Raw genomic sequence first — 14,133 nt, 5'->3', positions numbered from 1 at the left:
AAACATATCAAAATTTACAAAATATATAAAAAGTGCTTGTAGAGGGAGTTTAACGGCAGCAGGACCGCCTGTTGTGTGTGAAACTCTCAATAAATGTCCATTTAAATAGAAAGTACTACACGTGCTGTTTTAAAACCATTAAATACTTCAACACCCCGGTGAAAAACACTGTAATACTCCTATAATACCTCCCAGCAGTCTGTGGTTATAGGCGTACTACAGCTGTTCTCCATGACTTCACACTATGGAGACGTTGTCCATCGTGCAGGCGCACCTCTCTACAATCATGTTGGGGAATTCAGCCACTTCGATCTCAGTGTAGTCCCCCTTCTTCACCAGGTACATGATGGGTAACGGGGCGCTCTCCGACACCGTGCACCGCCTCTCCCCGTAGCCGTAGTTGCGCTTGGGCTGTTTGCAGCCTCCGGTGCACCTGAAGGCCTGGTAGCCGGCGGGCTCGATGATCCAGTACTGCGTCCAAGTCAGAGCGCGGAAGTTGATGAAGTACTGCTCCCTGCAGCAGGTGTCTTTGTTCTGGTGGAGGTCGCAGTCGCCACGAGAACTGAGGAAAAAGAAAAAGAGGAAGAAAGTCAGATGACGGCTGTGACAGAGGGGCCCAGGGAGGGCCCGGCATCTCTTAGCTTCACCCCTGCTTGTCATATTCTTTTAGTGGGTGAATCTGGGCTGCATAAATAACTAAACTTAGCAGTAATAACAATAAAAAACAAACAAGATCAGAACTATTAAACTGTGATATGTTGCTGTTTTCCAGCCAAGCTTTGCTGTTGAGCTCTCCAAACCATGAGAAAGAGTGAACCCTGCTGTCACACTGCTACACATCCACTAATGAAGAGGATATGGGCTAATTGTCACACTGATACAATATCCTGTATATCAAAAGCAGGCGCCCTTACCCGTATTCTTCGAGGTTGAGTGTGTAGAGGACGAGCTCGGGCTTTCCCAAGGTGTTGTCCGTCTGCTCCTGGGTGGTAAAGCGCACACTCTTGGCCATCTCTGCCGCGTAGCTGCCAGGTCTCTCGCCCTCGACCCACACCTCCAGGTGCATAGGTGTCTTCTGCTGGGTCTTGGACCAATAGTGCACCGCCTGGGTCACATCAAAGCTCTTCCAGCCGGTCTCGTGAATGGGGATCAACCTGTTAACATGAGAAATAAGGACGATTAATTAAAAGGAGGCCAAATAAAACAAAGCGGATATGTCCTGGAGAAGAAGCCGTGATGATGTCGCCTCTTAATTGCTCTCCAGTTAATTTTCCACACGTCACCGTGAGAAAAGTGAAGCCTTACCGTGAATCTACCAGCGATGTCCGGTTGGATCCGTTTGGCAGCACCTCCACCCAGTAGATGCTGACACGGGCGTTGTTGACGGGCCGGTGGTTCTTCCTCTCCACCGCGAAGCGTTTGTGATAAGAAGCGCGCTGGTAGAGCTTCAGCTCCGCCATGGTCACCTCGCTGTTATCCGGGATCCTCGCCTCCATGTCGAACACCATGCGATGCCGAGTGGTGTCAGAATACACATACTCTCCGGAAATATCTAAGGCAGAAAACATTTCAAGCGTTTTAGGTGATAGTTTCTTTCAAGGAGCTTAAAATGACTGTTTTGTAAAGGGAATCTGGTGCGTGAAATAGTCTTTGCGCAAAAAAAGTGTCAATTACGCACGGATATAGCATCAACTGGTGCATGTGTGAAAACTATTTTCATATGAATTCCTACAAATGACATGCTGCATATTTATAAATGAGAAAGCTTCTTACCTGCGTTGCCAGGGATCCCCCTCAGGATGCCCGCCAGGCTGGGCAGAGATCTGCGTCTCCTGCTGTGGTGCATCTTCAGCATGGACAAGTATTTATTTCTGATGTGCGCCGGAACAACCAGATTCTCCAAATCCCTCTTATGGATTCTAGGAATTTCATCCAACCCGAGTTTCTGCAGCAGCGCGTCCTTCATATCCTCATGCGTAAAAGACTTGGCGAGTCCGAAGAGAGCCGTGCACAGGACACAGGCGCGGAGGAAATCCATGACTCAAAAACTTCAGTGTGATAAAGAGCAGCAACAGTAGCACAAGTCGCCCAGAGATAGACAGTGTCCCTCTGACACTCCTCCGGCCCCTTATATTGTTGCGGCCCTCCCAGTCGTTCGCACTTTGTCAATGGGGGCAGGGACCCTTATCAGAACAAAGGTGCGACAATACAGCCCCATCCTAAACAGGATATCTAAGTGGCCATACTTCAAACAGCAACAATTAGACTCGAGTGCCATCCGTATTCTGGAGGTGCAATTTCACCATAGTTCAGCTCAAACTGTGCTTGATGTTTGGTGGCCTGTGTTGCATTTGAAATCTGCTCTGCTGGTGTGAATGAATGAGGGAACGTGGATTTATCTTTTATTGTGGAAAACCAGACAATGAAATGACACATTCTGTTTGTTTATGTGTTTGTATAGTTTATTCAACTATCTTTGAAAGTCCAAATGTATCCCAGAGTTTGAATAAGTATCATTCTAGGAGAAACATTTTTATATTTGGCAGGACATCTGGCAGATTTTAAATATCGAATGCCAAATAAAAATATAATTGACTACAAGTATAATTATTGCATTCAAAACTCTGTCTAACTATCTATCTAATTAAGAATTAAGTCTTTGCCAAAGGGAGGTGAAGCTCTTTCTGGTATTGAGTGACTTAATCTGAATAGTGTTTCCACTGCAGTGTTTATTTCACACAGTTGAACAAGTTGCCAAGTCGTCTTTGTGTCTTGATACACAATTATTTCTGCAAAATGTCTCCCCGCTGCAGTCTGAAGTGTGTCCTCTGCTGCTCCACATGCGTCCCAGACAGACATCTCTTGACCCTGTGAACCTGAAGTGCCCTCTCTTCAGTCGCAGCCTTGTCTACACACTCCGACGTGTACATTCCACTGGACGATGTCAGGCCGGGGCAGTCTGGCAACAGTCTGTCACAGCGGGGTTTATTTCTGTCTGGGTGGCTGGAGAGCAGTTCTGTCCGCCACAAAAAAGGTGGACCAAGATCAGGACAACAAAAAACCAGCGAGCTCTGCGGTCATATTTACTTTGGTGCAAGTGTATAACAAGGGGTCAAGGAGGAAGTGGTGCAGAGCTCCGAGGGAGGAGGGGGACTAGAGGATTAGATGTTTATTCCGAGCCCTGTCACCCATTCTTGGCCCTCTCCAGCAGATTAAAATTATTAGCCAAACAGACAGTTAATCCAGGGGCCGGGGGGCCGGCGTGGATGTGGATTGGGGCAGGCTCTTCACAGGTTGGTGATTATCTGATTCCATTGCGAGGATTTGCCTTGCCTTTTTTGTCACACAAACATTAGAAGAGGGCTGCTCTCACTGGCTGCCCAGAAGGCCCTGCCTGCGGTTGTGTATTGGCCCATGTTTGCTTAGAGATGTCAGACAGACTTAAGGAGCACACAGGAAGAGCAAATGACAGATGACTGCCAGACCCGCTCGCTCCAGCTTCAGTATAGTGGCTGCATCTTACAAACCAAGACAAATTATTAATTAGTGCTGCAGACCTGATACCACATGACACCGGCTATGTGTGGAACAAACACAGGATGCACAGACAGAAGAAAAAAGGGGTCGTTAGGGTTCCTCCTCTGGCAACCGAACCATCAGTCGAAAAAGGTTCTTTAAAATCAAAATCAAAATGAGGCTTGAATGAGCCGATGAAAAATGCCCACTGCCCATGTGTCTTCATTAAAAACAAGATACTGGCAATGAAATAATTAACATAATGTTTCTACCAGGAAATGAATAAATAAATATATTCAATCACTGCAGAAATAAAGATATTAAAAGACTGCATGTGTGTAAAGTGTTATTGCAAAATAATAATAACTAGATTATAATTATTATGATGATGATACGAACAATGTTGCGTTTGTGTTTTAACACAATTAATTCACATTTTATTGCAAATATATGACAGGATTTTATCTTATTTTCATGCATGTTTTGCAGCTTCTTATATTTGTGCATACACACAGTTGTGCACATATAGTTTGATCATTGGTCTCATTTATAATCAGAGTTTTTCATTCTTATTGGGACGTTTGCCATGAAAATGTTCAGTCTGTTCTTACAAAATTAAGATTAAAAAACAGGTAACTTCAATCATGAGACCCCCTTTATTTATATTTTATGAGTTTATTTGATGGGACGATGCTCATTAATCAATCAAAAGAAGAAAAACTGAGATCCTAATTTTTCAAAAAAGAATAAAACTACATGTCTTAAAACATTTAGCAATCATTGATCAACAACACTAAAAGGAATAAAACTATATTTCTTCTTAAAATCACAACTTCTATTCATGCTTATAAATTAATTGTTGATTAAAAAAATACTGTTAATTAACCTAAAAGCCTTATTTTCTTTGTTATTGCTGCCTGTATATTAAAAAAGGACCCTAAATAAAGAATAAAACAACATGCCTTATAAAAGTCATGTGTTATAAATGTCAAGTGTGCGATCAACAGAAAAATAATGTTATTGAGCCAAAAAAACATAATTTTCATCTGTTGGCAATGTATCAATAAAGGAAAATAGCATTTAAAAAATCATAACCCATATTCATGATCATAAAATGAATCATTGTTGAACAAAAATACTGTAAATTATCGTAAAAAACTCATTTTCATCTGTTATCCTGGTGCATATGTTAAACTACATGTTTTATATATATACACATGATAAATATGCACTCTTTTTATAATGATGTTGGAGTCGGTCCTGAATATGAAAAGTAAACACACAGTCATTTCCCTCAGAGCACCAGAGGAGCGCTTCAATCTGCTGATCAGAACCATCAGAGCAGACATGTAAATTCAGACCACATCCATTGTCCAGTCCAGCCACAGACCAAAGTCTCAGTCCCTGTTGACCTCTGCCGTCCTCCTCTCCCTCACATTACAACCCCTAATTCGGGAAATTAAGATGGCCTTTGTGTGATATTTCTCAGTCTTTCTTCCTTCCCGTGCCAATCAAAGACTCGCTGCCTAGTTCAAAGCCACATCTGATGCTCCTAGGTGCCATTTCTTTTCAATCAAAGGCCAACAAGCTCCCACAATCAACAACTCAGGTGTTAATTAACATCCAGACATTTGCATTCAAAAGCAGTCCAGTTTATAGGTCATTCCCTTCCATTTGTGAAACATGAAATCCCCTCTGTTGTTTTACAGAAGGGCTTTAAATGCTTATTTGAGAGGGGAAATATTAACAGGGCCTCGGTCAGGAGGAAGATCTGACTGCAGCTGGACTGTTTTCTTCTCATCAGACACATTTTATATATGAGCATCTCATTTGGGGCCTCCCTGCATGGGGACGAGGCGGAGCTGCTCCAAAAAGTCAATATTGGACTTGTGTTGGTGGTCAGTGCAAACTCCTCATTATTCACATCATGGCTCCATTGTCAGCCACTTCCTGAGCTACTACTGGCTGCTTTATCTCAATATCAAATATTTGGGGGATTGAGCTTATCTAGTTTGCATCTTAATGGCCCATACAACCTTTTTTTTTACTGCAGAGTTTGGATCAATCCATCGAGCTGCTCTGCCAATAATCATCGATCAGTCTGTCAGAGGGGTAAAACGCGCCAGACCTGTGCAAGGACAACACAAGTATTGCCTCCACATGTAGACAGTCACAGGACAGGACAGTCTAATTGCATTTCACACAGCTAATGACGGCTCACAGAGCGCAGAGGCGGAGGGGTTTAATCCCAGCGTAGACTTAAATGGGATCAGACATGATTAGATAGGACTAACAATAAATATTTTCATTAACCTTTAATTAATCGACAGAGCTGAGGCTGTGGTGCGCAGGGTCACTGTGAGAGACCTGAGCACACACGTCACATCCAGATATGATGCAGATTTATGGATGATTGTTTCTGCAAACTCACTAAAGATAAATCAAACCGAAACACCGAAAACAACATTTATAAAAGGCCGACATACCTGACAGCCGCTTATAGCTGCATGGAGCTGACGTGTCCAGCAGAGGGCGCTGTGGTTACACTTTAAACAGCTGGAGCCTTTAAAGGGAACAGCTGCCCTGAAATAACTTTATTTATATTGACACATTTGGAAAAGTGACGTCAATTTTTTTAATAAAACAGACAGATTCTGTCAAACACTAAACACCAATCAAGGCTGGGATTGATTACGTCATGAGTTCACACGTGCTGGCTATCAGCAGATTGATTTCTCCACTACAACCTTGTTTTCTTTATTGATTTAAAGGACAAGTTCACCCAAAAGAATTTAATTTCAGTCATTTTCTGCTCATGTCGATGGAAAGCTGGGATGAAGTTTCGTAGTCCTCAAAACATTTCTGGAGCTTCACAGCAAAAACAGCGTCGCAGTAGCAGCAGACGGGGACGGCTCGTCCGGCATGACCCTCCAGAAGAGTCTCCAGAGATCCTGATATCTCAAATTGATTTGGAAAGATGTTGTTTACGCTCTTCACTGAAGTTGCTAAGCTAAAAGTGTAAGTACACAGTCTGTCTGACGTGGGTGCACAAACTTGACCCGCCAACCCACCATGTAAACCAGTTCTGGATCTCAGGTATTCCAGAAGCTTGGATCACGCTGGACACGTTTTGTTTTTGTTCCTTTGTTTTTTTACCTTTTAAAACAAGTCCCCAGCTGTTTCAGTAGTTTGGGAGAACACTGTTTTATCATAAAGCTCCAGAAATGTTTTGCAGACTTTAAAACTTCTCCAGACTTTCCATCTGAGTAGATCATGACTGAGCTTTCATTTGTTTGGCAAACTTTTCCTTTAAGGTCAACTTCTTACTGCATTTAATTCCCCTATAACTAAACCTATGGTCTATTATTTTATTTTATTATTTATTCATTTTATTTTGTGTGTCAAGTCTTATCACTAGATTATTATTATGATAATAATACGAATGATGTTGTGTTTGTGTTTTAACACAACTGACATTTTATTTCAAATACATGACAGGATTTTCTCCTTTGTTGCATTTTTTTGCACGCACGTTTTGCAGCTTCTTATACTTGTGCATACACACACAACTGTGCATATATAGTTTGATCATTGGTCTCATTTATAATCAGAGTTTTTCATTCTATGTTGGGACGTTTGCTCCACTTATTCACTGTCATGACATCATCAACTCCATCCGCTCCAAACTGGCTCCACAACATAAACGTATTCAAACGGTCTCCAGACAATAAACAGTTGAAGAAGTGCACGATAAATACTGAACCCAACGCACATCAGTCCCAAAGAGGAGGAAGTACATAAACAATAATCCATCAAATACATCACAAATATAACAAAAATATTCAAATAGTTACACAAAAGGAAAAATTCAAATAATATAAACCAAAGTTCATGATTTAAAGGAGCACTATGTAGTTTTGAAAAATACATTTTAATGAGAAGAGAAAGATCTTCATTGACCTTAAAGGACAACACAATTTCATACTGTTTTACTTTGTTTATATGTGGCGGACCCTGCCACCTTTCTAGCCTCAAACAGTGTTCTGGGACCTTATTTTCCTCTGAGAACAGCTTGTTTATTCAATATTTCTGAGTTTGTATTATTTATAGAGTTTGAATTTCTCCTCCAAAACTGCGCAGTGCCCCTTTAAAACTCAACTGAATCAGAATAACAATGTCATATATATCACGCTGTATGTGACTTTTCCTGACCTGGCTCTGCAGTGCCACATGAGAGAGAGAGAGTCATAAATGTTGTGAAAGAAAGTGAGGGAGCGAAGACGTTTTGTCCTCCTCTGTATTGTTGTTGTGTAGTCATACACTGTCGACTGTGTACTTTTACACAGAATGTATTTCCAAACCCAGACAATCAATCATCTCTCAGTGGTCTGAATATATAAACTGTTGTGTGGCTGTTTCTGATAAACAGTCATGCCAACGCAGTATGCTTCGAATTACACTTGGTCACCATCAAAAATCTGTTTTATTGGACACATCTTGCACGCTGAGCTGTTCTCTGTGTGCTTATTTCATCACAGCGCGTCTTTGTGCCTTTTCTTCTCCCTGGCTCGGCAGCGAGACGTACATTTGAATATTTTCTGAAATATAGGAGCTTATTCTTTCATGTCGTGTCGCACGACAGGCTCAAAAACACAAGGCTTCTATGTCTGCCTCCCCCGCCCCCCCTAAGATTCAGTTGCTACGAGGGCCGTTAATCATTAATAGATGTACTTTGAGCAGAGATAAGCACCTCACTTCAAAAGGATGGGACATTTCCCAACAAGAGATGAGAAAAAAACCCATTTAAAGTGTGATACTGTAAAATACAACTCTTTACTCTGTGCTTTCATGATTTATGTGATCACATTAAATGCATGACTATTATTGTTTTCTTGCAATTTGTTATTAGCTAGTGTGATGGCCACTTCAACGGGTTTATTAGAACAGACACATGAGTGCAAATCAGTCACCACTTGCAGATAGTTTGACTGACTGAAACCTGTCTGTGTGATTTCACTTCTGAGTTTAATTCTTATTTAGGGATCTGTGCATATAGACAATGTCTGACTCACTCTAACCTTCAGGCCTGTTTGTCTTAGAGAGTTTGCTCTCAGCATTATAAGCTCCTCTGAGCCCGTGAGAACAGTCTGGGAGGTAGAAAATCCAGGACAAAGTTGACACACCTCGACGTTGATGGACGGAAAAGCAGTCAAAGTATAAGACATGTAAAAATGTCATTATTTTACAGTCAAAGGCCTGTTGAGACCTCACATAGCTGTGATTACACATGCACACAATACTCAACCTGTAGTCAAGGTGCCATAAACTCCCAATAAAATGTCAGAATTGTGTAAGTTCATGCATTTGCAACACACACACTGTCTGATGGTTGCAACAGCTATAAGCTCACACCACTGCCTACATACAGGTCTATCTGCATGCACATATTGCTCTGCAGTCAATTAAAGAGACAGCAGCACTCATTATTATTCCTGTCTGGAGAAAACGTGTCCTCTCCGCACCACGTCACCAGCAGACTGACAGACAACCCGCAGTTTCCATTCACAATATTGACAGCCTCCACCCCCCTCCACACCCCCCCCCCCCATCCCCTCCCGCACCACAGCAGATGCGGGACCGGGCGCCATGATGATGATCTGGGATTTTGCCTGCAGCAGCGCACAGAGATGCTACAGCGCCAGGGAGATGGGCTGCTAGCTGTAAAGGAACGGACGGATTCACGCTACAGCGCAGCAAAGATGGCCGATTCGAAAGGGATTCGGCGTTCTACGCATGCGTGAAAGTTGGGGGGGAAAAAACAAGAAATCGACATTTTTGTTGGTGTAACTGAGCCGCTAAACGTTCAGCGTCACGGCCGAGACACTCTCCGCTTAGTTAGAAACACGTAAAGTATGTTGACCGGATTCAAAACGCGTGTTTTTAATGTGTTATGAGCAAACATCGCGAGCCGAGCGTCCATTTTTTTTTTTATCCCATTCATACTTCACGACCAGGCCCTACTTTTTTTTCCCAGAATCCAGCGCGGCGTTACGGGCAGCGCTGTCTACTGGGCCGTCTTCGCCTGCGCGGGTCTCTGGCGGGCAGGCTCGCTGCTAGCTTGACTGTGCAAAGACGCGCAAGAAGCGAGCGACCGGCGGGGGAGGCAGGCAGGCGGGCGGGCGACGGGAAGGACAGAGGGAGTTTAGGCTGTGTCCCGTATTTGGAGTAAGCAAGACTAGACTCCAGCTTTCCTCCTGACGTGAAACGAGCTCCTCTGTAACCTTCAGAAAAGGACCCGCATTTTTTTTTTGTTTGACGGCTAACTTACTGGAACTCCTGAACTATAACCGTCATTTTGTTTTGTTTTTTTTAAAGAACAACTGTGAAGAAAGAGACGTTTGGTTTTTCTGGACGAAGAATGGGATTTAAAGAACATTTCTGCCAGCGTTGAGTTGAGAAAACAAGGGAATATTTTTTTTCTCTCTCTCTCTCTCTTCCAGTTGGATGGAAACATAACTATACTGTCGAGAAACAGACGTCGGTTAAGCTCCGACAACACTGTGCGTCAACTCCCGGGAGAAAAAGGAGCAGCGATGGCAGTTAGGAGCGGAGAAAAGTAACGCTAACGTTAGCTCGCTGGCTAGCTAGCTAAACAGCTAAGCTAGCAGGCTGCTAACTAAGCCTGTGTCGCCCTTCCATTCCTGGAGCAGAGCAGAGGAGGGGCGCTGGGGCTTTGTAGCATTGCAGATCTGCCTTGCATTTTTTTTGGGGTTGCTGCAAGAATGGAGAGTCCCAAATATCCGCCACAACAACAACTCAGGGGGATCTGTTGAACAGCATCGACTCCATTTTTTTTTATATATATACATTTCCCAAGCGGAGAAGAGCAGAAAACTGCAAGCTAACGCTGGGATTTCATCAAAAAAATCCACCGGCCCGGAGCAGCCGGGGTCTGTGATTGTGACTACTTCTCCTCGTATATGCCCTGTGGGGATAGGTATTATAAAATGGGGAAGTGCTACATGTCTTATCCACCTCTTAGATACTGGATCTCGAGAGGGAGATCATGAACAGGCCGATTTTAACGAGGAATTAGCCCCGGCCTGCCCTCAACTCAAAGTTTTTATTATTATTTTTGAGACGTATTCAAGGTGAGAGAACTTATTTTTTTTACAGGCCCCTCTGTGCTAACTAACAGGCCGAGGAGGTGTCTGCTCTTCCCCTACCACCACCACCACCACCTCCACCTCCTTCATCATCATCATCATTAGTTCAAAACCCAACCAGCCGGAATAATCATGTCGGGAGAGGTGCGTTTGAAGAAGCTGGAGAAGCTGATCCTGGACGGGCCAGCTCGGTCCAATGGCCAGTGCCTGAGTGTGGAGACGCTGCTGGATATCCTGGTGTGCCTCTACGATGAGTGCAACAACTCCCCGCTCAGAAGAGAGAAAAATATCACCGAGTTTTTGGACTGGGGTAAGAAAGATTGTCTTTAATTTTTGTTGTTGTTGTTGTCTCCTGTTGTGTTGGCTTGTGCATTCAGCCTCCCTTTTTGTTTTTGGTAAGATGATAGGCTCATAGTGTTGGTGGTGCAGTGGCCCTCCCTTCCCCATCACATTCCTTTTATAGTAGTAGTGGGGCTCAGTTGGCCTGCTCTCTCCTCACTCAGACAACCCTCCCCTAAAACTAAAAAAGCAAGGTCCACTTTACTCCTTGTGTAATTAAACGCTTTATGTGTTTTGGAAAAAGAATTATACAAGAAACGCACATTAAAACCAAAGACGTTGTCTTCTGTCTTATGACCAAAAACAGATACGTCGGTAGCAAGTTGACAATGAGAGGGAGAGTAACCGAATACACTGAAGGACATTAACTATAGTGGGGAAGATCTTACACAGGCCCACTCAGAGTTTTGATATGAATCCAGGAAAGATCTCATAAAGATGTCCTGTCCTCCAGGCCATCATTTATTCTTATGAAAACACACTCTTACATAAAGTGGATCCCTGTCAGTCATTGCACCATCCCTCTGTGGCTCAGTGTAGTTTTCACAATCACTTTGCATGCCAGTTTGTTTTTACTTTTCATGGACGTGTGACAGTTTCTAACAGCTTACCTAGCTATCTCGTATCAGATGGCCGTTGTGACAAAATGATTAGTGGTCTTTTGTTGCCATCGCAGCGCAGAGATCACACGTGCACACCCTACAGGCTTTGATTAGTTTATAATCAGGACAAGGAGTTTGGGGTGACATGTTGGCAGTTTTGTGACTTTCCAACTCTCCTGGTTAAAGCAAGGCTGGAGAAAACAACACACAGGAGGCAGGAGGACCACACACAAACAACTCAATCATTTGTGCAGAAGGACTGTGTGTGTGTGTGTGTGTGTGTGTGTGACATCGGGGGTTTGGTTTGTGCATGAAGCAGGAATGTGAACAACTCACCTTTTTTTTTTATCTGGCGCAGAGGCCCAGCTAGCTGCCGGAGCATGCCTGCCTGGCCTGCTTGTCTTTTAAAGCCCTGAGAGAAGAAGTGCTGCAGCAGTGTGAGGCGGTGCAGGAGCAAAACATTGCCCTGGATCGAGACAAATGAATAATACAGCAGGCAATAAGAAACTATAATGGCAGGGAAGTGCAGTTCGGCAGCTTTTTTTCCTTTATTTCTGAAACAGTTAAAACTGCAGTGTTAAACGGGCAGCAGTTTGGCCCATTATAGAGTGGCAGTGTCAAAGACAGACAGGATGGCAGTTAAATGGTGGTAAATTTTGGCTGTGGCTGCTCAGATGGTTTACCCCACCAGCCACCATCTGGACAACCTATTCTCTGCTAAAAATGGAGCTATGCTGGCTTCTAAAAGGCTGGATATGGCTGGATTTGGTAATTTTGATGTCTAAAACGGGATAAAGACTCACTTTTCCGCCTGTCTGAAAGCTATATCCAACTGTGTTTACTCATTACACATGGATTGTTTCCTCTAGAGCATTTTATTTTTTTCCCCAGTGGGTAGTCACCAGCAGATCTGCTGCATCTAGCTGGCCTTGCAACAGTGCCGGTGCACCCTAGCCATTAAAGTAGTTTTTCACCACTGGAAAAAATGGCCCCTGTATTAAAGAAAATGGGCTTTCTATACAGTACACATATTTTTGAAATTGGTCCTACATGAACAGAAAAAGGGCAGTGGTTTTCCATTTTGCTCAAAAGGTAGAAAACTTACAACAACCAGAATGCACTGCGCCTCACCGGATAAAAAACACTCCCATTGATGGGTGGAGATTGGTTTTAACCAGAAATAGGCCAGAATTAGACAATGAACAGGACCATATTTGATCATCACTGCCTTGTTTTACAGTTTGATCAGGCTCTATTTTCATAATACAGAAACATTATGGCGATCACTTTTGGTTCACTATCTTTCTCTGTTGCAGCTTAACGGTATGCTACAATATGTTTCTGGAGACATCTTAGGTGAGAAAATGGGTGCAGACAAAAAGTTGCAAATTCTGCAAAGTTCACATTTAAGGAAAGGTGCCCTGTGCGTGGGTGCCAAGTGATGACTTGATCCTGACATTTTCCTGTGTTGACACAAGAAACTTGTGCCTGAGCTCGCCCAGACACAACACACAACATGCAGATGAGTCCAAGCTGTCATAGTCCTGTCGAGGTCTCATGTTGTTGGCCTTGTTATTGTGTTCTGCCCCAGAGGGATTTCTGTGAGAATCCTCCAGCTTCTACAATTAATATCAATTAATTTAATTGAGTTGCAGTTGGTTCCTAGAAGTCACTGAAGCTGAAGTTACGTAAACAATTTACCGTAATTGATTATCCCAATCAGGGAGCCATGATAAATCTCTGAGGGAGTCTTAATATCAGTTGTTGTCCTCTTATCAACTAACCAGGCGACTGTGCAAACAACTCTTTAAATAAATGGCCTTTGCTGTGTTCTCTTGTTAAAAGTTTTATTTGATAAAACTGTACCAACTTCTAGTATTGGCAGACACACAGACCTCCACTATTAGCTGGGGGCAAAGTCTGTCCAAACAGATGAACCGTGATGCTTCACTTGTGTCTTTCTACCATGCTTGTACATAACAAAATGAGAGATGGCTATCAGGCATCTGTCACGGCTCTTGTTGGGGGTTACTCAGTGAGCTCTAATACAGTCATAGGATTTCTTCGTTGTTGCTTTGCCAATAACCAGTGGCTGAAAGGTAGAATGTAGCTGTTTAATGTGACTAAAAGCAAGACTGCTATTAGTGCTCCTTATGGATTTATAAAGGCAACTCCTCGATCCAGATGGCTGATTTAGATGTAGTATTTGGAGGCGTCACCATTTTAAAAAGGAAACATCACCACTGGATCTCTGCTAGCAAGTTCATAACTTAGAAGCAGCAAATCCTTAGTTCTATGAAGCTGGAAACAGCATCATGAATTTGACATTCTTGCTTGAAAAATGAATTAGACAATTAATTGATTATCAAAATAGTTGGCAACTAATTTTCTTTGGTCCAACTCATCGATTAGTCGACCAAGTGTTGCAGCTGTATTAATAACAGTGGAGAGTATGGAATATACTTTTTTCATAATTGTGTCAGGAAGTTGGAAGAACTTAATCAGAGCAT

The 14,133-nt window shown here is 43.0% G+C and overlaps 2 protein-coding genes across 5 annotated transcripts in view; one reads left to right on the top strand and one right to left on the bottom strand.

Annotated features, from left to right (window-relative positions):
* Positions 1–237: 237 nt before the first annotated feature.
* Positions 238–2,038, bottom strand: lft1 (lefty1). Its single transcript, XM_073493528.1, has 4 exons — positions 1,774–2,038; positions 1,306–1,552; positions 915–1,154; positions 238–562 (listed from the first exon to the last, which is right to left on the bottom strand). The coding sequence occupies exons 1-4, from the start codon at positions 2,036–2,038 to the stop codon at positions 238–240; spliced, it is 1,077 nt and encodes a 358-aa protein (XP_073349629.1).
* A 7,684-nt stretch (positions 2,039–9,722) lies between these two features.
* cdc42bpab (CDC42 binding protein kinase alpha (DMPK-like) b) overlaps positions 9,723–14,133 on the top strand; it is an 82,252-nt gene continuing 77,841 nt past the window's right edge. For 2 of the 4 annotated variants that reach the window (XM_073492997.1, XM_073492999.1), the window contains exon 1: positions 9,723–10,992. In XM_073492997.1, the coding sequence (XP_073349098.1) occupies positions 10,815–10,992 (178 nt within the window). In that variant the 5' untranslated portion in view covers positions 9,723–10,814. The remainder of the gene's footprint in view (positions 10,993–14,133) is intronic. The other 2 variants (XM_073492998.1, XM_073492996.1) reach the window with 1 other exon arrangement.

The sequence above is a fragment of the Pagrus major genome, chromosome 22 (assembly GCF_040436345.1).
Source record: "Pagrus major chromosome 22, Pma_NU_1.0".
NCBI lineage: Eukaryota > Metazoa > Chordata > Actinopteri > Spariformes > Sparidae > Pagrus > Pagrus major.
Note: the sequence above shows the minus strand (reverse complement) of the source record. Positions and strands in the feature narration are given on the sequence as shown.

What these genes read in the sequence shown, in the direction of transcription:
- lft1 (XM_073493528.1), bottom strand. Translation starts at nt 2,038, where the DNA reads ATGGATTTCCTCCGCGCCTGTGTCCTGTGCACGGCTCTCTTCGGACTC. An exon ending in ACATCGCTGGTAGATTCACG is followed by an intron (nt 1,155 to 1,305) that starts GTAAGGCTTCAC and finishes TCATGTTAACAG; the next exon opens with GTTGATCCCCATTCACGAGA. An exon ending in CTCAACCTCGAAGAATACGG is followed by an intron (nt 563 to 914) that starts GTAAGGGCGCCT and finishes CTTTTTCCTCAG; the next exon opens with TTCTCGTGGCGACTGCGACC.